The 23,543-nt window shown below is 58.3% G+C and overlaps 5 protein-coding genes across 5 annotated transcripts; 3 read left to right on the forward strand and 2 right to left on the reverse strand.

Moving 5' to 3' along the window:
• The first annotated feature begins 21 nt into the window (after positions 1–21).
• Positions 22–4,477, forward strand: ccdc69 (coiled-coil domain containing 69). Its single transcript, XM_088431069.1, has 9 exons — positions 22–448; positions 1,787–1,829; positions 1,898–2,073; positions 2,136–2,223; positions 2,304–2,377; positions 2,442–2,564; positions 2,658–2,777; positions 2,847–2,944; positions 3,636–4,477. Exons 1-9 carry the CDS (start codon positions 428–430, stop codon positions 3,790–3,792), a joined length of 900 nt encoding a protein of 299 aa, XP_088287195.1. The 5' UTR covers positions 22–427; the 3' UTR covers positions 3,793–4,477.
• A 128-nt stretch (positions 4,478–4,605) lies between these two features.
• Positions 4,606–9,946, forward strand: LOC148413311 (uncharacterized). The gene is made up of 3 exons (XM_088431070.1): positions 4,606–5,394; positions 8,306–8,460; positions 8,915–9,946. The coding sequence occupies exons 1-3, from the start codon at positions 4,908–4,910 to the stop codon at positions 9,071–9,073; spliced, it is 801 nt and encodes a 266-aa protein (XP_088287196.1). The 5' UTR covers positions 4,606–4,907; the 3' UTR covers positions 9,074–9,946.
• Positions 9,947–13,619: 3,673 nt separating this feature from the next.
• On the reverse strand, positions 13,620–17,947 carry b4galt7 (beta-1,4-galactosyltransferase 7). Its single transcript, XM_088430609.1, has 6 exons — positions 17,479–17,947; positions 16,222–16,545; positions 15,663–15,888; positions 15,309–15,392; positions 15,132–15,236; positions 13,620–14,880 (listed from the first exon to the last, which is right to left on the reverse strand). Exons 1-6 carry the CDS (start codon positions 17,529–17,531, stop codon positions 14,725–14,727), a joined length of 948 nt encoding a protein of 315 aa, XP_088286735.1. The 5' UTR covers positions 17,532–17,947; the 3' UTR covers positions 13,620–14,724.
• A 166-nt stretch (positions 17,948–18,113) lies between these two features.
• tmed9 (transmembrane p24 trafficking protein 9) lies at positions 18,114–20,652 on the reverse strand. Its single transcript, XM_088430610.1, has 5 exons — positions 20,476–20,652; positions 19,762–19,862; positions 19,431–19,556; positions 19,208–19,354; positions 18,114–18,880 (listed from the first exon to the last, which is right to left on the reverse strand). Exons 1-5 carry the CDS (start codon positions 20,621–20,623, stop codon positions 18,731–18,733), a joined length of 672 nt encoding a protein of 223 aa, XP_088286736.1. The 5' UTR covers positions 20,624–20,652; the 3' UTR covers positions 18,114–18,730.
• A 247-nt stretch (positions 20,653–20,899) lies between these two features.
• Positions 20,900–22,658, forward strand: tmem216 (transmembrane protein 216). The gene is made up of 5 exons (XM_088432034.1): positions 20,900–21,008; positions 21,806–21,819; positions 21,884–21,977; positions 22,062–22,154; positions 22,372–22,658. Exons 1-5 carry the CDS (start codon positions 20,999–21,001, stop codon positions 22,656–22,658), a joined length of 498 nt encoding a protein of 165 aa, XP_088288160.1. The 5' UTR covers positions 20,900–20,998.
• The last annotated feature ends 885 nt before the right edge of the window (positions 22,659–23,543 follow it).

Below are 23,543 nucleotides of genomic sequence, written 5' to 3' on the forward strand. Positions count from 1 at the left end.
CCAGCGCCCGCGGGACCGACGCGGGCTTCGAGGGCTTTCGGGTTATTACGGTAACTTGGAAGCGCGGAGCCAGAAAGGCTCGCTAATGCGCATGCCCCGGCCCCGGCCCCGGCCCCGGCCGCCTCACGCGACGCGACCCTTCTGCGTACAAAGTTTCGAGCTCAGAGTCGCTCGAGTTTCCAGAGTTCAAAGTAAGTCTCGCGCGCGTTCGCTTCGAGCTCGCCCCGAGTCCCCGTCCCGAAAAGAGCCACGACGTCGAGTAAAGGCGCAAAAGGAGCTCCGAGTAAGCACATCTTGTCCTCAAACGACGGACGGAATGCCCGCCACGCCGAGCGTGTGTCCGTGAACGCTTGAAGCCGGCGGGCCGGCTCGCTTGAACGACTTTTCCCCGGGCTCGGCCCAAAGTTCGCCGGGACCCGTCGAGGCCATGGGCTGCGGCCACAGCAAGGTGAGCCGCCCGCCGCCGCCGCCGCCGCCGCCGGTTTGCAACTTTGCTTTCGATGCGGTTTGCCTGCGTGACGTCATCAGCAGTCGCCTTTCCACGTTTCGCTTGTTTTGGAACGTGCCGCGACAAAATGGAGACGACGCCGAGCTTCCCGTTAGCTGCTTTTCTAACGCGAACCCCCTCCCTGCGACATCATGTTCGGTCCCGCTCCAGCTCAAACTTTCGCTTAGAGTTTTGAAGCGCGAGCTGACGTCATCGTCGACGTTGCAAACCTGGAAGCGGGCGACTTGTTCTACTTCGATCTACAGATGTGCAAACAATCGTACTACTTCAAAATGCTTTCCGAGACCGAATAAGAAAAGGAGAAAGTTTATTTCTTTTACGTGTGCACTTAAGGCACATTGTGGGCAACTGCTATCTTTAAAGTTAGAAAGTATATGGCCTTTGCGGGATCAAGATCTTGTGTAAAAACAAAAAACAAAATGGTTGAGAGTAGAGCAGCCTCAAAAGAATCCGCGTGGGTCGGCCCGCACATTAAAGGGACGATGTGTAAGATTTTGACCGTTTTTCATTCAAAAGGAATACGTTAAATGATTATACATTTCAGAAAGGTGCAAATAAATGTAAAACAGTACGTTTCAAATATAATGCTAGGTCTGGTTATGATGAAATGATATTGCACTGTGGGGTGGCACTCCTCCAGAGGTGGCCGTGTCTGCTGGAGCTACGGACAGCCGTAACTCCAGCACCTCCTGCTGTCCGTACTGAGAAGCGCTCTCAATCTTAACCGTTGTCCCTTTAAGACATGCGGGAACTCTTTGACTGATGCAAAGAAAAAAAAAAGCCCCTTAAAAGATGAGAGCGTCGCAAAACGGCGGGTGACTTCCTGCGGCGCGCGGCCGCTTCCTGTTTCCGCGGCGAGCGCCTCTGAGGTAAGCTCCAAAGCTGTGCGCGCACTGCAAATCTTTCGGGGTGGCGTGAGCGCTTTTGCGTGCTAGCCTCGCGACTAGCGTTCGGCGCCGCGTCTCGCCGTTGTCCAGAAAACGCTTCCCAAGTTTCTCCACCGAGCTCAAGAGAAGAAGCGTCTTTCTCGGAAATACTGATCGTACCATCTTTTTGGGACTGAGCCGCGCTCGCGAAAGTGGAGACTAGTCGTTACAAACCGTGGACACGCCCCCCTGGTGGCAAGTAACTGAAGAAACTGGACTAGCGGCTGCAGGGTTCAAAGCCTGAGGACAAAGTAGCGACTTATTGTGTGCAATTTATACAATTGATCATGAAAGCCATTTTGAATATGTGGCGGAGGGAGTCGGTTTGGATGGGCTGTGGTTGATGTTTCAGAGCAAAACAAAGAAAGATGACAGCGGCGCCCAACAAAACGGAGGTCAGTACGAGTGCGCGCGTCCATTTGCGGGGCGGCGCAAAGCGGGAGATGTTTGCTCACCCCCTCAGCAAAGGGCGCGCGCCGGGAGCGACGGCGCGGACGCGCGCAGGCCGAGCGCTCGGAGCGGCTGCCGACGATCCTGAAGGAGGCGCCGGCGGCCGACGGCGGCGCCGAGAGGGCGGAGCTTCTGAAGGCGCGCGGCGAGGAAGAGGTTTGCGCGCTGGTGCTGGCCGTACTCGACAAGGTGAGCGCCACGTGCTTGACCGACGCGGCGCGGCGCGCCGCTGACGGGTCCGTGCGCCAAAGGCGGAGGCGGAGACGCGAGCTCGGCCGGACGCCGTCCACCGGCAAGAGCGGCGGCCAAGCGAGCGGGAACGGCAGCGCCGCCCGCAAGGTGCCGACGCCTCGGCCGGGCTCTTTCCGGGGTTGGGAACGGCCTCGGGAGCGTGACCTTTTGCGCCCGCTCTTGCGCAGAGCTGGAGCGGGCCCGCCAGGAGGTCGCGGTCCAGTTGACGGAGAAATTTCACCTGGCCGAGAAGCAGCTGCAGGTGAGCGCGCGCGCGCGTTTGCGCCCGGCCGCGGCCGCTCACGTGCGGCTCGTGTGCCGTCGAGGCGGAGCTAAGCGAGCTGAAGGCGGAGCTAAGCCAGCTGAAGGCGGAGCTGGAGCGCTACGAGGGGCTGAAGAGGCGCGTCCGGGAGTCGGACTTCAAGAAGGACCTGCTGCGGAACATTGAGGTAACACTGAGGGTCGGAACATTGAGGTAACGCTGAGGGCCGCCCTCCCCCGCGGCCCGCCTCACCCGCCCTCCCCCCCGCGGCCCGCCTCAGGCGCACGGCAGCCCCGGCGCCTTCTGGGAGTCGGAGCACGACTCGTTGCTCTTCGTCATCGAGATGAAGAGCGAGCGCCTGGTCCGGCAGAGCGCCGAGCTGCGGGACGCCGAGCGGCTGGTAAGGCGCGGGCCCCGGCCCCGGCCCCCGGCCCCGGCCCCGGCCCACCCGCCCGTCGGCTTCCCGCAGGCCGAGGAGACGGGGCGCGTCCGGGACGGCTGGGCGCAAGCGCTGCGGCGGAACGAAGACCTGCGCCTTCGTCTGGACGAGTGCCAAAGCCGCCTGCGGTGAGTGTGCCGCGAAAGGACGTTTTGGGGAGAGCCAAACAAAGACAAAAAGTCCAATGTTTTGGATGGGCCTGCCCATTGATGGCAGCGGTCCTTGAATGTCACGCAAATCATCTTTCTTTTTCGTTTCCGATGAAAAAGTGACTTCTGTGCTTGTTTTGTCGCCCGCGGGGCAGCTCCATCCAGCGCAGGGGTGGCCAAGTTCGGTCCTCAAGAGCCACAATCCAGACTGTTTTCAATGTATCTCTTCAACCAACACACCTGAGTCAAATCAGCGTCGTTATCGGGATTGTGCAAAGCATGCTGATGAGCTAATCATTTGAATCAGGTGTGTTAGTTGAAGAGACACAATGAAAACAGGCTGGATTGTGGCTCTTGAGGCCCGAACTTGGCCACCCCTGATCTAGCGGCTGCGCCGGCCGCGCTCTTCTATGCTACGGGCCCTAGAATGCGGTGCAACTTCTATATGAAAACAAATCCATTGAAGGCCGATCAAAGATGTAAAGCTTTGGCGAACCAAGAATTGAATATTTTTCAAATGTGGGGCAAAAAGGGGTTCGGGAGTAGGCTGTACCTTTTTTGGGGGGGCGGCGGACACTCACTAGCGTTTTATCCGCGGGCCTAAGAAAAAGAACGGCCGCATTTTGCGCCAATGTTTTGTATTTGCGCTAGCCGTTTGTTTGCGTGGCAGGTGCGCGTGCGAGGAGCGGGAGGAGGCGCGCGCGGCGTTGGAACGTCAGCGTTTGTGGTGCGAGGCCTTGACGCGGGACAAAGAGCAGCTGCTCTTCAGACTGGACGGCGAGGAGGCGGGCCCCGCGCTCAACGCGGCCGCCGTGGCGCCGTCCTGATGGGATGAGCTTTTTTGCTTCTCTTGACTGCGGGCGGCGGCGGGTGAACGCGAGGGACGCGCGAGCCTTTGTTTGCATCCGCGGGAAGCGTCCCAAACTTGAGGGGCGCCCGGATGTGTTTTTGTGACTTTTTCCTGGTCCAAAAGTGGAGTTTACCGCCGCAACCCAAGTGAGCCACCTCGGAGCTCACGTTGGAATGATGTCGCGTGGCGTCTCGCGGTTCGCTTTTTTCTTCAAACGCTCCACGTAACGCGAGCGCACGCCAGCGAATGCCGGCAGTCAAATTGACTTTCGGTATTGCGGTGGCCTCGGGCTCCGAGGCCCCGCGCTAGCATGGGCCGCTAGTGTTTTGTTTGAAACGTTTTACTGTGTGATCGTTGCTCTTTTTTCCGGTCTTTTGTTTGCCAAAGATCCAATTGTGTCGCTATTGTGAAAATAAGGACCGTCCCAAGGCACTCGCACTTTTTTTTTGAATCTTTCCTTGGACTGAACTGGTGGCGTTTTTGTCTTGGAGTGTATTTGTAGAAAGCAAATTTCAGGCTGCATTTTATGCTGACAATTTCAACAGGAGGAACATTCTTGCCTCCACATTCCCATCCCTACGGGTACATACTATATATTCACTGTTTTTTTATTTGACTATGGATGGCCTTTTTTTGCAAAAACAAAACAATGCTTTGCTACATGTGATTGTTTTTTTGCAACCAAAAAAACCCCGCCTTACTATACACGGTCTTTTTCCCACGAAAAAGCCTCGGTGATTTGTGCGAAATTAACTTGAATATCCTTTTTTAGTGAAGGAAAAAAATCTCGATTCGGGGGCTTGCGCCCGAGCCGCCGGGGGGCGCCAGAGGACCGGCTCCGGCATCCCAAAGGGCCTCGCCCAGTCAACGCGCGCCGACTTTGCGCGCCCCTCTCAAGTTGCGAAGGAATATTCCGGACGCGTACGCACCTTGATGTCGGGAGGATGAAGAGGAGAAGCCGTTTCGCAGTTTGACACGTTGTCGCGCGTGTTTCTTTTTTGGGGGTGGTGTGGGGCGGGTGGGCGCGTCAACTTGGACGGCGCGCGCGGATCCCGTGGGAACACCCGTGTCCGGCGTCGTCCTCTGGCGCGCATGCGCGCGGCCGGCCGGGCTCCGACGGACGGGCCAGGTGCGAAGCCACAAGTTTCCGCTCGGATCTCGCATGAAGGCGCATGCACGCGCGGCGGGATGCTTCCGCTGCGAGCCTGGGCTTCGGACCGGGGGCCCCCTCCCCGCCCCGACAAGAGCTTCTCGGTCGAGGCTCTCCTGTCCCGGCGGCAGCATGAGCATCATCACCAGGATCCTCATCGGCAGCAGCAGCAGCAGCAGCAGCCGGGCCGAGCCGGAGCGGGAGCCGGAGCGGGAGCCGGAGCGGGAGCCGGAGCGGGAGCGGTGCGGGCCGCCGTCGTCCGGCCCACCGCGCTGCGCTTCCCGGAGGCCCTGCAGCGCGTCCGGACCTCGTACGCGTGCCACTCGCTGCCGGAGGCGTTCTGCCCGCTTCGTCCGGCAGTCTGCGCGAGCGGCCTCATCTGTCCTCCGGCCGCCGCCGCCTGGACGCTCCGCCAGCAGGCGCTGGCAGGTGAGCCCGACACTCGACTTTGCAAAAGTTGCGAGCGAAGGCCCGGCGTCGTCGAAGCGCGGCCCGCGCGCGCGCATCCTCCGTTTGTTGCTTCGGAGATCAATCGCGGCAACAAAAAACATTGAGCCGAATTGACGCGGTCAACGACAAGCGAAACAAGAAGGTTTTCGCTCGCCTACTTTCTCACCCGCCAAACATTTGCTTGCTAGCGCTCCGCTTTTTTTTCTCCGCTTTTTTTTTTGCAATCCGGTCCGATGCTGTGTTGCGACGCCGTCAGCGTCCGCCTAAAACACCTTTCCCGCAATTCCGATTGAAAATGAAATCGGCCGCGAAAAGCAACTTGAAACAAAGGGTGGAATTTCGCGCGTTGCGTTTGCTCCGCATGGAATCGACCGCAAGTCCCCCGGGGAAAAAAGCCCGCTGAATTCAACCCATTTTTTTTTTTTGGCCTGCGTCGATCCACTTTTCTAGCGCTTTAATTGACTTGGAAAAAAAAAACAAATCATCCTGACCGCTCGACCAAATAGAACTGGGCAAATTCAACGCGCGGCTTTTTTGAAATGATGCTTTTCCATTTGGAAAAGGGTTGCTTTTATTTCTTTTATACGTGACGGACGGAAATTTCGAATGTCTTAATTGTCATTGTCCCAGGCGCGACAAAATGGAAAAGTTCTTGAAGTAGATAAATCGCTTGGAAACATTCCGCGCGGTGGAAAAGACCGCCCGATTCGCTCAGCTGTCGGATGCAAAAGAAAAAAGAAGAAGAAATACTCGCAAAATGGATGGTGACGCTTCGATTTCAAATGAAAACCGCAATACCGCAGACGCGGCCTCAGTATGACGACGTTGGAAGACGTGACGTCACAGGCCCCAAACTTTCGCCGGCCACCCCCGTGTGCGCGCGCGTCTCCCCGCACAACGTGCGTGTTCAACTTTTGCTCTTGTGTGCAGGTGTCGTTTGTCGAGTGTGCGTCCGCCTGTGTGCGTTTCGCGCTCCTCTCCTCTTTTGCGTGTTTGTCCCGTTCGGGTAATTGTGTGCGAGTTGCATGCGCGCCCGTATTTGCCCGCTTATTGAGTGCTGTGCTGAGTGCGCGCCCGCGCCCGCCCGCCCGCAGGAAGGCCGTATATTTGTGCGCGCGCGTCCGGCGCGACCTTCCCGTTTGTTCCGCCGGCAGCGAATCCCGAAGTTCATCTTGCGACGTTGAGTTGTCGCCTGGCTGGCTGGCTGGTATGGCGTTATATTTGTGCCACAATTACGCGCGCGCGCGCGGAAAAAATTTTGAGCGTTGAAAATCAAACCGAGCGAGCGAAAACAGATTTTGAGCGCAGAAAAAAGTTCTTGCAAAGAAGTTTCTCGCTCCAAATTCCTTTTTGCTCGCTCGCTCGCTCGCTCGGGATAGCGTTTGGCCTGTGTTCACCTGAAAAAGGGCAAACGAGAGTGCGTCAGCGCGGACTTGGGCTGGAGGATTACTTTTAATATTATTATTATTACTGTATTGTATCATTTGACAGAAATACCTTGTTAGTTTTTGTACTTTATTAATATAAGCCCACCCCTCCCGCTTACGTCGATGCGACGCACTCTCGTTTGCTCCTTCCGGGTGAAGACAACAAGCAATCTCATTGGATACCAAGCTGTCAATCAAAGTGCTTTCACAAGCTGGGATTGGCTGGTTTTGTGGCACGAACGTAACGCGTGAGCAGAATTGAGCGAGCGAGAGCTCGTCGTTGAGCAAACGCGATGTTGAGCGAGCGAGGGAGGAAGGGAGGAGTATCGCGAGATGTTGAGCGCGAGAATGCCATTGCGAGCGAGCAAAAAGGAATTTGGAGCGAGCGATCTCTTTTTCTGTGTTCAAACTCCATCGGCGCGCGCGAAAAAAACCATTGAGCGCGTAATGATAATGCGTAATGCGCGTAATGATAAGAGTTTTTTTCTTGCTCTCAAAATCTGTTTTCGCTCGCTCAGTTTGATTTCCTCCGCTCAACTTTTTTTTCGCGCGCTCGTAATCGCGGCACGAATATAACGCCATAGGCTGGAGGGGGGCGGGACGAAATTGTCGCCGATGGTTTTTTGCGAAAGAGAACGCGCCTCGCGCGAGTCAGCCATCCAAATGCGATCAGGAGACTTCAAGTCGACGGTATCCCTCCGAAGTCAAGAAAAGCCATCGCGTTTCAACTCGCGTTAACTCTTCAAAAAGTCGACGAGAAACATCGGTCACCGCGTGAGCCTCGGACGGTGAAAAAAATGTCAAGCGATGCGCCGATACGGTCGCCCCGGGAACGTGAACTCGAAGGGCTGAAAGCGCCGACCGAGTCTTTTCCAAACCGCGTGAATTATTCACGTCATCCAGAAGGAGAAAAAACAATAATGGAATAATGGATAATGGAAAAAGTTTCCACCCCTGCGGCGACTTTGGGGCGTAAGGACGCTTCGCGCGGCAAAAGCGAACCCCGCTCCCCCGATCGGCCGATCCCGGCCGGTCCCGCCGATCCCGCCGATCCCGGCCAATCCCGCCGATCCCGGCCAAGCCCGGCGGTACGGACGGCCGACTTTGCCGTCGGAACGCCACGCGCAAACTTTGCATGCGAATGGCACGCGCCCGCCGCCGACAGCCATTGTCGTCGCCTTCGGCTCGACCGCCGTTTTTGCGTGCGGCGCGATGCCGACGGGCCGTCTTTTCAGGGCGACCTTTGGCGCCTTTGTTTTTTATGTAAAGCTTTCGACGAGGAACCGAGCCGCGAGCACGCACGCCGGCCCGCGCCGACACGCGCAAACAAATCGGAGGCGTTTTGTGCGGATCGGCGCGGCCGACGCGCTAAAGAGCGCGGTTTGGCGCCGCCCCCTTTGGATAACCCCAACCCCCTTTGGAAGCGGCCTTCCTGTCGGTGACTTCCCGTCTCCCGCCCGCAGGCGAGGACGCCTTCTCCAGGAAGCCCAAACGGATCCGCACCGCCTTTTCCCCCTCGCAGCTCGCGCGCCTGGAGCGAGCGTTCGACAAAAACCACTACGCGGTGGGCGGCGAGAGGAAACGGCTGGCGTCGGCGCTCTGCCTGACCGAGACGCAGGTGAGGCCTCCGCCGAGCCCGGTCCGCCGAGCCCGGTCCGCCGGAGCCGCCGTCCGTTCGGGCCCGGTCGGAGCGACCCTTCGTTCGGCCGACAAACGTCCCGGTCTGGTTTCGCCCGTTTGAATTCGCCGGACCGGCCGCGTCTCGCCGAGGCGGGGGCGCGGCTGCTAATTTGGTGACGGAAGGTAGACCGGATTCTGGACTGGCCAGCGGCGCAGGGTGCGCGGTCAAGATTTTGCGGGGAAGACGGCTTGGAGTTTTGGAACGGGGCGAGCCGTCCGAGCGGGCCGACGAGATCGACCAATTGCAATCGTTTCAGAAGCGCGTCGATGGCACCGCAGCTGCGGGGGGCGGGCGGGGGGGCGCTGCGTCAAGCGTTTTGAACGCGTCGGGGTTAGCCCCGACCCGCCGGTCCCGCGAGCGTCCTGACGGCCGCGCGCCGGCGTGCGTGCAGGTGAAGGTGTGGTTCCAGAACCGCAGAACCAAACACAAGCGTCAGAAGCTGGAGGAGGAATCCCCCGAGGCCGAGGGCGAGCGCTCCGAGGCCGGCCGGCGCGTCGGCGGGTGGCGAGGCGCCGCGCGGCCCGGCCCCGACGCCGCCGCCGGCCCCTGAGTCCCGCGAGAACACGCCCGGCGCGCCGTCGCTTCCCTCCCGCCGACTCGCGGCTTTGCTTGCCCCGAGGAGGCCGACTCCGGCGAGCGCCGCCCCTGGAATAAGAAAAACGGACGGAAAGGTGCCAATGGCCGGAGGAACGCAAACGGCGGAGGCGGGAGAAAATATCGGCGGCGGCGCCGCCGCTGTCCGCTTTGCCCGCTAAGCGCTTCGAACGCTAAAAACAACATACAAAAACAGGCGGCGAATCCGGAGCGGGACTTCCGAAGCTTGGGTTCTCCGGCAAGAAATCAAATGGCTCGCTTCCATCCACGGCTGACTTGACCTCAAATGTATTTGCGCTCGCTCCCTGTCTTCGTCCCGCTTTCAGGTTCCTTGCTGATAAGAGCGTTCTGGGATGCGTTTCGAATAAGCCGTCGACGCGGACCAAATTTGCTCGCTCTCTCCGATTGGTTCTGGGCCAGGAAATGCAAGATGGAAGTTGTTGTTTCATTCCCCGATTAAAGACGTTTATTAGTAAATTCAAGCCGGCAATACTTTGTTTCACTTGTGGCGTATGTGACGGATGCCATTTTATGATGAATGATGGGCGGGAAACCAAAAAAAAAAAAAGTCAAAGGTCACCTTCTCGGGGTGGCTCCAAAAGACACGGACAGACCGACGATTACAATTGCCATGAAGGACGGGGGCCGGGCTCCCATCCATGTCGGACCGGCAAAAAATGGAAGTCGCCCACCTCTGGAAAACGGCACTCTCATCTCGTAGGTCGCGTGGCCTCGCATCATGCAATATGAAAAAGGGGCGGGCCAAAAAAACACAAAACACATTGTACTTCCTGCTGTGATGTTTGAAAAATAAAATCCGTTGAATGAAGTTTTGTTTATGTGTTTTTTTTTTTTTAATCCTCCCTGAGAAGCGGTCTTAAAAATAGAATCAAATGTGACGTGTTGCCATGGAAACCAAGGGAGGACATCCGCAGATGGCGCGGAAGGAAATAAGCGGGAGACGCCAGAAAAAGTCATCGCGGCTTTTTTATTTTCCTTTTGCGCTCGATTGACAGCTCATGTCCCGCCCACCGTCGCAAATACCCACGCCGCACATCCAGTCGATAACTCGAAAACAAAGTCTTCCGCGCCATTTTGCGGCGCGGGGGGGGGGGGGGGGGCGTCAAACTTTACACCGTGCGTACGCCTGCCGCACTCCCCCCAAAATTGCCTTTGCCGCGCTTCTTAAGCGACGCGGTAGAGACGCCGCTCGGCTTGGGATTTTTTTCGTCTTTCTTTTATTGGCGCCGTTGCCAAATTGGCCGCTTCGCGCGCACAATTCGTCGTTCGCCGCCTCGTCGCCTGGCTGGCGGAGTGCGAAAGGATAATGACGAGAATTATGCTTTTAATGATGCGTTAATTAGAGTCACGCGGCGCCGAAAGATGACGCGTGAAACGGCGCGGGTTGGCGATAAACGGGCCGACAGATCGGCCTGCATATGCTTCGCATTAAAACTTTACAAGTGCGCTGGCAACGGGACGCAAGCGGCTCGCGCAACTATTATTAGCCGACTCCTCGCGAAGCTCGAGCGACGCCGACGCCGGGCCGGGCCGGGCCGCCGGAAAGCCCGAAAAGGCTCGGCCTTTCGGCCCTTTGGCGACTCCGTCTTCACGTTCGCCGTTTAGTTGCCGGTTGGGTGTTTTTCGCGCCAAAGGCGCAGCGCGCAACGGAAGCCGCTAGATGGAGCCGCGCTAAAGGGAGCGCCAAGCAAACAATCGCCCAAGCGCAAATGTAGAAGAAAACAACTGGATTACCGTCAAAGGCCGTTGAGGTCAGGCCTCGTCGATTGGCGGGCACGGACCAGCCTAGGAAAACGGCTTTGTTTTTGCCATGTCAAGTGGCATTCTGAGCACGAGCGGGCTTCCTTTTTCCCCGTTTCCCACTAACCGGGAAAGTACGCGGCCGTCACGGCTTCGTTTACCGCGCGCGAAACCCAGAGGCCGTTTGGCCTCGGATTGCCGTTTGCTTCGTTATCAGCCGCGGGGGCGCCGGTTCACGGCCGCGGAGTTCCGTGGAGCCCCTCGATCCAAAAGACGTCTTTGCGCCGCCTCGCTCGCGTAAAAGGAGCGAGCGGCGTCTTTTTCCCCGCACCCGCGGCTGCGCAGATGGCCGCCTGGACCGCTTCCCGTCGGGCCGCGCCTGACCTTCGAACCCCCAGCTGCCGTCGCGGCGCGGCCAAAAGGACAGACGGAAGACGGCGCGCCACTCGAGGGTTCCGATTCTCCCTCGGGAAACTCGGACCCCCCTTATCGTCGCTCTCGTCAAAACGCCCGGCGGCCATTTTGCCGTCAACCCGCGGGGCCGATACGCAGCGACGGCTCGGGACGGCCCGCCGACGAGCCGCGATCGCCTGCGGGACCCCGGCCCCGGGGGGCCGGTACCCTGCGCGTTTTACCGACCGCCGAACCGGCTGAGAAGCTGAGAATCGGGTTCGCTTTAGGCCCCGGGTGCCGAAGTCCGGCCCCGAAGGCTCCGCGGGAGCTCGACAACCACCCCAAACGTGGACGTCGGAATGGAGATGGGTCGGATGGAGAAGGCCGGAAAACGCGCAGGAGAGGGGCTCTCCGGGACCGCGGCTCTCCGGGACCGCGGCTCTCCGGGACCGCGGCTCTCCGGGACCGCGGCTCTCCGGGACCGCGGCTCTCCGGGACCGCGGCTCTCCGGGACCGCGGCTCTCCGGGACCGCGCTTCCACAAACGATTCCGCACCTGCGATTTAGCACGTAGCCGCTGATCGGCGTGCCCGTTCAGCCACTTAGCTGCCAACGAGCCACACATCCGATGGAGCCATCGTGGCCGCCGTCTAATGAGGCGCCATTAGCGCCAACGTCAGTGCCAGACGCAGATGGCCCGCGCCGCCGTGCCAACGCGCGCGCACGCACGCAAGAAGATTTGAAAAGCCTCGGTGCGTCTCCCAGAAGCCATCTTTTTTTTCTTTCCATTTCGACCACGAAGAGGCGAGCGGCACTTCCGCGATGCGCGCGGCCGCCATATTGGCGCGTTGCGTTTTCCACTCGTTTTGTGCGTACGGATAGCGGAGCGTTAATTGCTCGTGTGGGAGTTGACTGCGTTTGTGTGACTGTTGACGTCGGGTTGACGAGTCGCGCTTGAAGTACGAAGAAAGCCCGAAATCGGGCAAATCTCGGCCGCTCCTTTGCGGGGGCGCAAATGGAGATGAACGGGGCTCCCCTGTGCGAAAGTCGGAGAAGCGAGCGAGGCCGCTCGCGCGCGCGCACCTTGAAAAGGTGTCAGCTTCATTATCACCCCCTTAAGCCCCCTTCGCGGCACCCCCCCTCCCCGGCATCCTGAGAACATCTGAGGTGTTAACGCCAAAGCAGAAGAGTGGGCACAATCGAGGGGGCGGCGGCCCACTTAGCACTTTGCCACGCGCGTGCACGAAAATAGCGCACGCTCGCGTTGCCGTCACACAACGATCCGATCTCGCGACGAATGGCGAATGGATTCCGACCACCGGACCCTTTCCCAGGCAACGGCGGACGAAGACCACGGGAAGTCGCCCCGCCCCAGGAACGACGACCTCAGAGGAGGAGAAAGTGACAGGCGACACTGTACTTCAGCGAGCGTTGCGACGATGTCGTCACCCGTCCGTCGAAGCCTGTTTTCAAGCGGCGATGGGACAGGCGGTTGGAAACAGATGGCCCGCTTCGTCGGCAAGTGCGCAGAGCCCGAACGCCTCTTACGCCGCCGCCTTACTCCTTACTTATTGGCCACACCTGTTGCTTCGGATCGGCGTCGCGGCAAACAGAACGTCGGCGGATGAGGGCTATGCCCGCGACTGTCACTCAATCGGTCCGACGTGCGACGGGCGACGAGCGCCGCCCGCCCGCGTCAGACTCCAAACAAATGCACGTATGGAGCAGATGGGAGTCCGGCGGACAGATGACTGCCGCTCGTTTGTCGGCGCGAGAAAGTTGCGGCGGCCCGCCGAGGCCGCTTCCCAACTTCGGCCGAGCGTCGGCCCCTCCGCGGACCCGGCCCCCCCGCGGACCCGGCCCCCCCGCGGACCCGGCTCCGCGCCTTCAACTACTTAGGCCGCGACGCGCGTCCCCCCCCCCCCCCCCCCACTCGGTCAGTTCAAAGGGAAATGGCCAAGATGCCGAGGGACGGATTTCCATATCCGATCGCTCACCACGTAGGCGCGCATCATCGCCGATGGAAAAATGGGAAGAAAAGAAAAGAGGGCAAACCGAGGCCGCCGGCTTCTCTCTCTTACGCGGCAAACGTCGGTCGAACCGAGCCAAACAAGCAAAGGTGAAACGCTCCGCTTTGTCGACGACCCCTTTCGAAACACGCATCCATCACGAGCGAAATGGCCGACGGCGGTTTTACGATTCACGCGATCGCGTGAGCCCTTAAATAGGAAAAGGAAGCAAATCCCGAAGGAATTGCCGCCCGCTGGGCCGCTGGCTTACTTGAGGGATGCCGAGCCCGCCTTCAGCGTTTCCACCATCCGGCAGTCGAACCCGTCGGTTGAACGCTCATTTGCTGGGATCCAAGTCCTTTATTTGACTGACGCGTTCGGTGTTTCCAACATCTTGAGACGTTCAGATAAAGGAAACGCATCGGCACCTTATAGGCGACAATTGAAACCGTTTCAATGGCCACTTCGCATTTCAGACATTTCGCACAAGTTGCAAAGGAAAACCGAGGAAAGGCTCGTTCACACCAATGCATAATGTAGCAAAGGGTTTTGCCGAAAATGCGACACGGAGCTTTCGTCCCTTTTCACTCATTTCACTACTTTAGTTGCAGATGACGAAAAGGACGCGGGTGACGAGGAGGCGGGCCCGCGTCCGTAGTACTGTACGGCACTTACGCGCATTTACTGATGCGGAGTGTTTTTGCCCTCAAATATTGGGGCGGGGGAGCGAATCGCTGCCGATTTACAGCGTTGTACTGCCCCCCGGCGGCGGAGGCACGTGGAGATGGATTGGACTCCGCGGCGCCGCACCGGCGCACGGGAGCCCCGCACCGGCGCACGGGAGCCCCGCACCGGCGCACGGGAGCCCCGCACCGGCGCACGGGAGCCCCGCATCGGCGCACGGGAGCCCCGTTCAACGTTGGGAGCGATGCGTGCGTGACCGCGGTCGTCACGACTCGAATGCATTCCTTAGAAAAGTCAATTCTTTTCATGGGCGTAACGCGCGTTGCAACGCCTCGTAATAGCTAAAGCGAGTTCCTTTGGAGAGAGAACTTTGTCCGAATGGTTTTCTCGGGCGTTTCCGGGGATGCGGGCAGCCTTTGCAAGTCCGCGGGAGCGCTAATATTTCTTTCAAGTTCCGCCGGACGGCCGACGAGCGCGATGCGCTCCATTTTGAAGGGCAAATCCGGATTTGCGGGGACCGTATAATTGAAAGCGGCGCGACGCCTTACGTTTCATTATCGTGTAACAGACGACTTTGGGATGACAGCAGCAAGTCATGAAAAATGCGCCACACTTTTGAAGTCTGTAACTTGCCCAAGACCGGTTCTTGCTGCAGGTTCTGTCATCAGTCGGCATTCCTTTGGAAGGGAAAAGGCGAGTTGACGTCGGGCGCGAGCGTGGCGGGCGCCCTTTGGGAAAAGGCGGGCGTGGGGGCCGGCGTCCTAGGCCGGCAGGCACCAGGGCGTCCGCTCCCGGTCGCACTCCAGCCTGGCGTTGATGAGGGTGCAGGGGGCGCCGTCCACGCTCAGCTCCTGGCGAGACTCCACTCGGTAGCGCACGTTGCTCAGCCCCCCCTCGGGATCCACTTTGAACTGCTCCTGCCGACGTCGCGCGGAACAAACGCCGGATTGAAAAGGAGACTTTTTGGGGCGGAAACGTTAGCCGGGCATTATTCGCAATGCAAGAAGCGGGCGGACCGAACCGCCGCGTCCCCGTTCAGGCGCGCGCCATTCGACTGGTTTATGGGTCACGGTCTGGGCATATACGCGCGGTCCCAAACTTTGCCAAACGCTTCCGTTTTTCCCGACGGCGCGGCGCGCGTTCGTTTTGCCAGAAAGAAAGCGTGAACCTGCTTCTGGGCCGCCACCCGCTTCTGGTCCCGCTTGCGCCAGGCCGGGTCGTGCACGTGCAGGAAGGTCCGGTAGCCCGTGGTGATGCCGCTGGGCCGGAACAGCTGCAGAAAAGGGCGGCCGGCGGTGGGACCGGGCTCCGGAAGGGCTCGCCGAGAGGCGCCGGCCGGGCTCACCTGCAGCTTGGCCTTGCGCAGACGTCTGTAAAACTCGTCGTCCTCGCGGCCCCACCCCCAGAAGCGATTGGACATGCCGTTGCACTGCGCACACAGCACAACGGGCTCACTCGCCGAGCGCGCGACGCACACGCCGCGCAGGCCGGCGGCGGCGCCCGAGTCTCACGGCCGCCGAGGCGCGAGCAATCTCCCGCAGCGGCCAGAAAAAGTCCAGCGCGAAGACGGGCCGACAAAACGCTCGACGGCCAGCTCCGGCCCTTTGGCCGAACTCGGGCGCGGAACGGAACGCGGCGTCGGAGCGTCTTCCGATCGGGGGTTTCCGCTTGCCATGGGCGGCATTCGGGAAGCGCTCACCGCGCGGTAGTGCTCCTTGGTGAGCAGCAGGATTCCGCCCACGTAGGTCTTGTAGTGGTAGAGGGGGTGCAGGTCCGGGGAGGCCACGTGGAAAGGCCCGTCGGCCGGGAAGCCGTAGTCCAGCGCCTCGTTGAGCGGCAGCAGGTCCACGTCGTGCATGGCCAGGTAGTCCGTGTCGTTGGCGCTCTCCAGGTAGCCCACGTTGATCAGCGACGCCCGGTTGAACCTGCCGGGCCACACCCGCCTTCAGGCCAACACTTTGCAAAACGGCGCCCGCGTTAGCGTCGGCGCTTAGCTTTGTCGCGGGCGGGCCGAATCTTCCCGCGGCCATCGAGAGATTCGCCACGGGCACGCGGCTCTGCTACGGCGCGACAAACCGCGGGAACGTGCTCTGGGATTTCTTTGGGATTGACCTTAGTTGCGGCCTTTCCGTATTTAACGTGCGACCTCTTCCTTTATCAACGTCGTTACGCGAGTCCCACCCGACGCGTCCAAAACGAGACGCCGGGCGCAGCGCCGTTCCGTTCCGTTCAATTCTCGGCGCTCGCTCCGGCCTCACCTGTAGCGGTCCACCTGGTTGACGACGAGGATCTGGTGCGCGATCTTCTTCTTGTTGAGGAAGGCGTGCATGAAGGGCACGAAGACCAGCAGCTCCTCCAAGCGCTCCCTGAAGGGCACCACCAGCGCCAGCTTGTGAGGACCCCAGGACGGCCGCTCCGCCGGCCGGCACGGCGGGGGCGGCTGCCGCGGGAGGCGCCCGTCCCGCGGCGAGGCGGCGGCCGGCTCCCACGGGCAGCCCAGCTGCAGACGCAGCAGGGACGCCAGCAGCAGCAGCAGGCAGAGGCCCAAGAGCTTGCGGGCCGAACAGCGGCCCCACCACCGCCTGGGCGCACAGAGCAAAGGCCGCAATTTCAACGACGGGCTCCCTCCCGCCGTACAAATCGAGCGATTGGCCGCAGACCGATTGGCCGCAGACCGATTGGCCGCAAACCGATTGGCCGCAAACCGATTGGCCGCAAAGCTTGACGAAGCTCGGTTTGGCCGTTCGGCAAGTCCCGTTAGCTCAGAGGCGTGGGACTCCGGCGGCGCGCGTCTTTGTGAGAGAGTGAGCTTGCCGACGAGCTCGTCGTTTGAATCGGGCGCGCCGAGGGGAGAAAAGTGGAAAAGATGCAGGGCGCCGTCCCTCTAGGAGTGGAGTACCACGCCTGTGCGTTAGTCTATATCTCAAACTGGCCATTTGTGGCCCGAGAAGCCCCCTGCGGCAGAAAATGTTACATTTCAAGCAAAAAAGACTTATCTGGCTAACTTGGCCAGCTAGCTAATTCATTTTTTTTCCCGCCAGAGTGTCACAGCAGCTTTGTGAAGCCTTCATTAAATGAAACAATTCGTTTGCTCATACATATGTAAAATGTGCGGTTAATATGAACCGCCGGCAGATCTGGCGGGTTGGAAAACTAGCACAAAACGTTCTGTGTTTGCGCCACGGTGCCCTTTTCGAACAATCGCCTTGATGAAGTGAAACTAGTCGGTGATGAAGCGGCACACGGCGTCACACGTCGTCAGGTGTGTCAATTACTTCAATTGCGTAGAAAAGCCTGGGAAGTGGGAACTTTATCCATGCCGACTAAATATACAAGCAGGGAGGACAAGCAAACGCTTTTCCACACCAGACTTAATCATCCTGCCTTGTGAACCCTTTTACCGAGTGGTGTTCGCTGAGATTTTTTTTTTCACAGGAAAAAAAATGACTTGGCTCAATAACGCTTGGGAAACACCGGTCTAAAGGATGCGTCAAGGTCGAAATGTTAAAAATTACCTTTTTTCCTCCTTAAAGTAGAGGACGGGTTTCCTCCTCGACGAGAACATCATCGTCCCTCGTCAAAGTTCACTTTTTCAAAACGCGCGAGTCCTTAATATCTGCCATGCTGACGATTGCTCACGTTTAATCGGACTTCATCTCAACTCGCACCCCCAGAAAAAGTTTTGTTTTTTTTTTTATTCCGGCCAAGAGTCGTTCATGTCGGCGGCGTCCTCGCGCTCGCTCAATGGAGGGACACGTAGCACGTAGCGTTAGCATGTAGCATACTTGCGCCGAGCTAAGCTAACAAGCGGGCGAAAACGCCAAGACGGCGCTAGCGTGCGACCGGCGCGTTTCAAACGTACTCGACTGAACCACAAATAAACGAAACCGGCCCATCAACATTTTTTCTTCATTTTTCCCCCACGAAAATACTTCCGTTAACCGAACGCGATTGGGTCCGACGTGACTTCCGGCTCGAGCGGAAACAAAGCACGCGAGTCTCCCCGTTCCACTCAATTTTACAAACGGCGCTCCTGAAAACTTTCCACGCAAATGTACGTTTCACTAGTAGCTGTCAGCGACGCCGATTTCGATTTTTCACGTCCGTACGAACCGCTGAGATTCCGGAACGACTGACAGCAAACTCAAGGTAAACTCGGGTGAACTTTATTTCAAAATCTTTACAATTATTTAGTATCAAATTGCATTGAAATCACATTCAAACGTTTACAGAGAAATTGGGCTAAACAAACACGAGTGTTGTATAGGGGGAAAGAAAGAAAGCTTAAAAAAAAATCTCTTCAGAAAGCAAATGTTGACAGAAAAACCCAGAAAGAAAGCTGACAGTGTAACACTACTGATCAATTTCCTTGCTGCATAGATGAACCGTACAACAGCAAAAACTGCAAAAAGGAACATTCGCACTGGATGCAGTAACTTGTTTTCACTTTGCAAACCTTTGCTTTCCCAGGGGCGGACGCAAATCTTGACGTGTGGCGATCACGGCTGTCGTCGCGCAACCGTGACCGCGACACGCGCTCGCGCAGGTCAGCAGGCCGCCGGCGCGGACTTCTGAACAAATCGGTCAACACTTCACATTTAACTGGCTGATCCAATTTCTTGGCGTCCGAAAGGAAATCATAAATAGTAGCAATGGTCTCAAGTAACTTTGCGGATGGCGCCCGCCCGCCCGCCCGCCCGCCCGTCCGCCCGCGCGCCATACCGCATCTCTTTGCGGGCCCGGCCGGCACCCCCCGCCGCCCCGCGTCTAGACCAGCTTCTTGGCCTCAAAGAAGCCCTTGAGGTGTCTCATCTGCCAGATGCCGATGGCCACCAGGATGAAGGTCTGCACGATGGACCACCACAGGACCCGCTGGTTGGTGCTCTCGCTGGTTTGGCGGAAGCGCTCCTCCCGAAACTGCGGGAGACATCGGCATCAGCGACGCTTTACCGCAGGGAGACGGTCTTCCTTTCATTTACCGCCATATAAGACGCGGCCCTCGTTTTGGGCTCAAATTCTGCGCGCCGACGCTTTGGCAACGATGTCCAAACGGGAGAAAGAAAAACCGGGTCAAGCTCATCTTTCGTCAACGCTTCTTATTTTCTGCATACGTCCCAAAGTTCTATATTTGTTGAGCGTAAAGTTAAGGGCGTATTCCCCGCGTCGCGAGCGGGGAATGTTAGAAAAGGGATGGCGTGATCACCGCCGGCCCGGTTCCAAGCGACTTTTTTCGACTCCACTAACCCTCTGGTAGTTCTGCTCCTTCTGGATCTGGTCCACCTGCTCCACCAGCTGCCTGACTCGCAGCTGCAGCTCCGACAGCTTGTCTTTGGCGGCGATCTCGGCGTAGTTGTTGGCGTGCTCGCCCACTTGGATGTCCAGGTGGACCCTCTGCGGGCGGGCCGGCGGCAAACGCCCGTCAGAGCGGCGAGGCGCGGCGCACGCGGGGCGGCGCTCGCTGGCTCACCAGCATGCCTCCGGCGAACAGGGAGAACTTGGACGAGTTGGAGTGCAGGCAGATTTGATGCTCCCCGGGCGTGTGGGACGTGAAGGTGAACCTCCCCTCCGAGCCGTACTGCCGGGACAAGATCGCCTGCGCGCGGGGCGGGGGCAAAAGAAAAAAAAACAAAGCCCGTCAACCGGGATGCCACGAGTCGGTCGTTTAAAGGGGGGCCCGACCCATCCGTCGCTTCGGCCGTCTGCCATTCGCAGGGTTAGGGTTAAACCGCGTGGAAACCTCGGCACGAGTGAAAGGCCCCTTTTTATTTTACTTTGATTTTACAAGTCCACCGACAGACCTTTTCGTCGGGGTCTTTGACCTCCACGAACATGCCCAGACCCTGGGTGGCCGGTAGATATTCTTCTTTGTGTTTGTCGTATAGCTGGGTCCGATAGTTGCCTGCAAACACAAGGCGGAGAGCGGACATTCGTGTCATTGTCAGCCGCTTCTCCTTTCGTCCGAGAGCTAAGCACCACCTGCTTTCGCGGCACGGTCCATTCATTTAGTGCTTCTCGGCAGTACAAAGGTTTCTATTTCGCTTACGGCTCATATATTTGGCACCCGCGCGGGCAATCGCTTGAAATATCCTTAGATTTCCACTCGCCGTTAACTGAAAATGACATGCGAGCAACTGAGCGATCGCGGCTCGCCTGTCGGTCACGTGATATGCACAAGCCGAGCCGCGATCGGTAGTTACCTGAGCCTTCAGCGAATGCGATGTCATTTTGAAGGATTAGGATGAAATCACCCTTTCCTGCTCAAAGTGCACCCCGTATCCCTTTCGAACGCACTGCGCCCCGCGCGTTCCCAGATGTCCAAAACGACCCGCAGGGCGCAGGGCGCAGGGCGCAGGGCGCAGGGAAGGAAGAATGACCCCGCGGCCCGATTAGCGCTACGCCGACGGACAGAAGCGTCAGCTTTTGGATCGCGTTTCATGAAAAGTCGATCCAAGCGACTTGGAGCTGGCGAGCTTAGCAGTTAGCTCGAACGAGGCCGCTTCCGCGTCGCTCACCGATGATCATCGTCTCGTCCGGGATTTCTTCTATGAAGCACTTCTTCTCCGTTTCTCCGATGTGGAAGTACAAGGCGGTGACCGAGCCGTGAAAAACGTTGACGAGGAAAATCCACGACAGAGCCGAGCGCGTCCTGACGGCCGCCATCTTAACCGCCGGGAGAGAGCGCAACTGCAACTGCAACTGCGGCTGCGCACGAGCCGCAGTGCCACATCAACCAAAGGCCAGGCGGTGGCCAATCGGCGCCTTCGCTAGTTTTGACTCAAGCGTTAAACTCCACCTGGAGTTAAACAATTGAATTAGCCCGGATTAAAACAACAACAACAACAACAACAACAGAAAAAGTGATTTAAAAAAAACTTGACGGTGAAACATCATCTAGACTCTAGATTCTAGAGAAAACACGCGGGATGCTCTTTTTGTACAGCAGAGGGCAGCAAAAAAAAAACATCCCAGCAGGGCAGCTGCGAGGAAACGCAAAGAAACGTCACTTCCGCCAAGCCGTTTCCCGGGTTACCAGAAATGGCGCCCGGTAAGTCGCCCGAGCGCTCAACCCATCAAATAAATACGTCACGGGAGTCCTAAACGATGTTTGTATTTTAGAGGCTCCGGTTACTTGCTAACTGTTTATGTACCGAGCGACGAGCTTGAAAGCGTTTTTTTAAAGTGACGCATATGAAAACGGAAGACTACTTGAACTTGCAGGATTTGGAGAAAAGCGATCGTCGATTGCGAACTTCGACTACCGAAGTTGTGGAATGGAGCTAAGGTTTTCAAGCAAATTGTCTTCGCCTTGCGTCCGATAATTTATTCAGATCCTTCACTGTAAACCTGAGAAAGCACAACGATGTACTTGTATTACAATTTTACTTCTGTATCAATGACGTATTGAACGAAAACAAAAGCCGAGATCATTTGGCACAGTGAAGAATGCGTGAGAAACGCGCTCGTTAAGCATCGCTAAAATCGTGAATGGATCACTAAAAAGTGTCAGTGAGCTCGTCATCTATCAAAAATACGCGCAACAACAATCGTTCTTGACGATGAAGAGGAAACGCCTTTCTTCTCCAGACCTGTCGCGTGAACCGGAGAGAGACCGATGCCTTCAGCCTAATTTGCGCAATAGGGATGGATGTGACACATTCACAGTCTGTGATTTGACGTTCCCCTCATGCACGCGTGGACGGCGCTCAAGTAGACAAAAGCGGCCAGTGGCAAAGCGCTTTTGTCGCTCGGGGTTAAGACGTGGCGCCGCGTTTCCAAGCTGCAGGCGGAGCCGGCAAAGAACACGCGTGTTTTGACGGCGGCGACGCCATTGTTTGTTTGCAGGCAGCCAGCCTATCGTATCCTTGGGCTTTCGCTCGCGCGCCAGCTTGACCTGCGCGTGACCTTGACCCGCGCCCTCAGCTTTCGTCCACCCCCCTGCAGGTGCTCCTCTACCTCGACTGCTGGTACTTTGCCGCCTTCTGCCTGGCCAGCGTCCTGATGTTGGTCTACAAAGGTGGGCCGCCCGCCCGCCCGCCCGCAAAATGGCAAAATGGCAAAATGGCCGCTGGTTTCGAGGTCTTCTCCCGCTTGTCGCCAGGCCTTTTGCTGCCCTACCCGACCAGTAATCTCATTTTGGATGCGGCGCTGCTGGTTCTCTTCCTCGGTCTGGAGATTCTGCGGATCTTCTACGGTGAGTGGCCTTTTCCTCCGGCGGCTCCTTCGAAGGCCGCGATTCAAAGTGGCGCCCGGCTCGCTCGGAAAGGGCCGCGTCAGGTCAAGGTAGCTCATCAAAAAGGGGGCTGGTTCGATGGAGCGACGCGGGCTTTCGGCGGGCTGGTCTAAAAGAAAGTCCCGAGAGCCCCCCCCCTGCGCAAAATCCCCCTTCCAGCGTGTCGTGTGCTCGTCAGGGTGGAAGGGCAACCTGTGCGAGCACGCCGTGACCACGGCCGTGTCCCTCTTCCTGCTCTTGCCGTGCGTCACGCTGTCCGTCTACTTCCTGCTGCTGCAAACCTTCGTGCTGCGTCTGGAGTTCCTGCTGGGCTTGGTGCTGCTGGGCCTCTACGGCCTCCAGTTCCTGCTCAGCGTGCTGGCCTTGTCCGCCTTCGCCAGGTGGGGAGGGCGGAGCCCTCGTCCGCCGCGGACCCGCTCGCCCATTTCCTTCCCGTTTTCTTCCCGCAGGTCCAAGGTTTACTGAGGGCCCGCCGAGCATCGCCGACGCTCGACGTCGGTCTCAACGGCGTTTCGCTTTTCCGACTTTCCAACTTCTTTATTTTCCTGCAAAATAATAAAAAGCCCAGGTGCTCACGAGATCACTGGATTTTTTGTTTCGTTTTTTGGGTCTCCTTCACCGGCCGTTAGCGTTGGCCGAGGCGCGCGTCGCAGAAGCAAAGTCGCAAAGGAACTTTGAGAAGTTTCCCCCGCTCGTTTCCCCCTCCCGCATGACGCGACGGGCAACCGCGTTGTCCGGACAAGCCCGAGCGTGTCGTCCACGCTCGGCTCCGATGCCATCGCAGCACGCCGGCGGCGCTCGCTCCCGTCTCGCCTGCGTTTGCCAACTCTCGCATCGCGTCGGCGTGTTGCAACTTGTGCGCGAAATATGCAAAACTTTTGACTCCGGCGCCGACGTCCTTTTAAAGCGAGGCGCGCATCCGCTTGAAACCGCCTCGGCCTCCCGCGCGTTCTTCATTCAACGGCGAGCGAGGGCCGAGAATCCGAGCCGCCACCTCGGGCGGGTCCGTTTTCCACCGCGGTTGCGGTGGGTCGCGGCCCCGCTCGGACTTCCGCCAGCCAGGCCCCGAAATCCAAATCCGGCCCCGGCTCTGCGTCCAAATTGGCAGGCTGCGGCCTCCGGTCTCTGCGGAGCGCATAAGCCGCGGCCGGTGCGAACACGATTGGACACGTCGGAGGCAGACACGGAAAGAACGTCTGATTTTCTGGACTGATTTTTTTGACCGATTTAGCGACATTCCTGCCGCCGTGGACTCGGCATGCTTGCACCATGCGCTTTCACGTAGAGGTTTACTTTGTCAAAATAAACGACGACGACGAGGGGGAGTCTATGCGGATTGAAATCAGTCGG

This window comes from Hippichthys cyanospilos, chromosome 13, assembly GCF_059441005.1.
Source record: "Hippichthys cyanospilos isolate Australia breed blue-spotted pipefish chromosome 13, RoL_Hcya_1.0, whole genome shotgun sequence".
In the NCBI taxonomy this organism is placed as follows: Eukaryota; Metazoa; Chordata; class Actinopteri; order Syngnathiformes; family Syngnathidae; genus Hippichthys; species Hippichthys cyanospilos.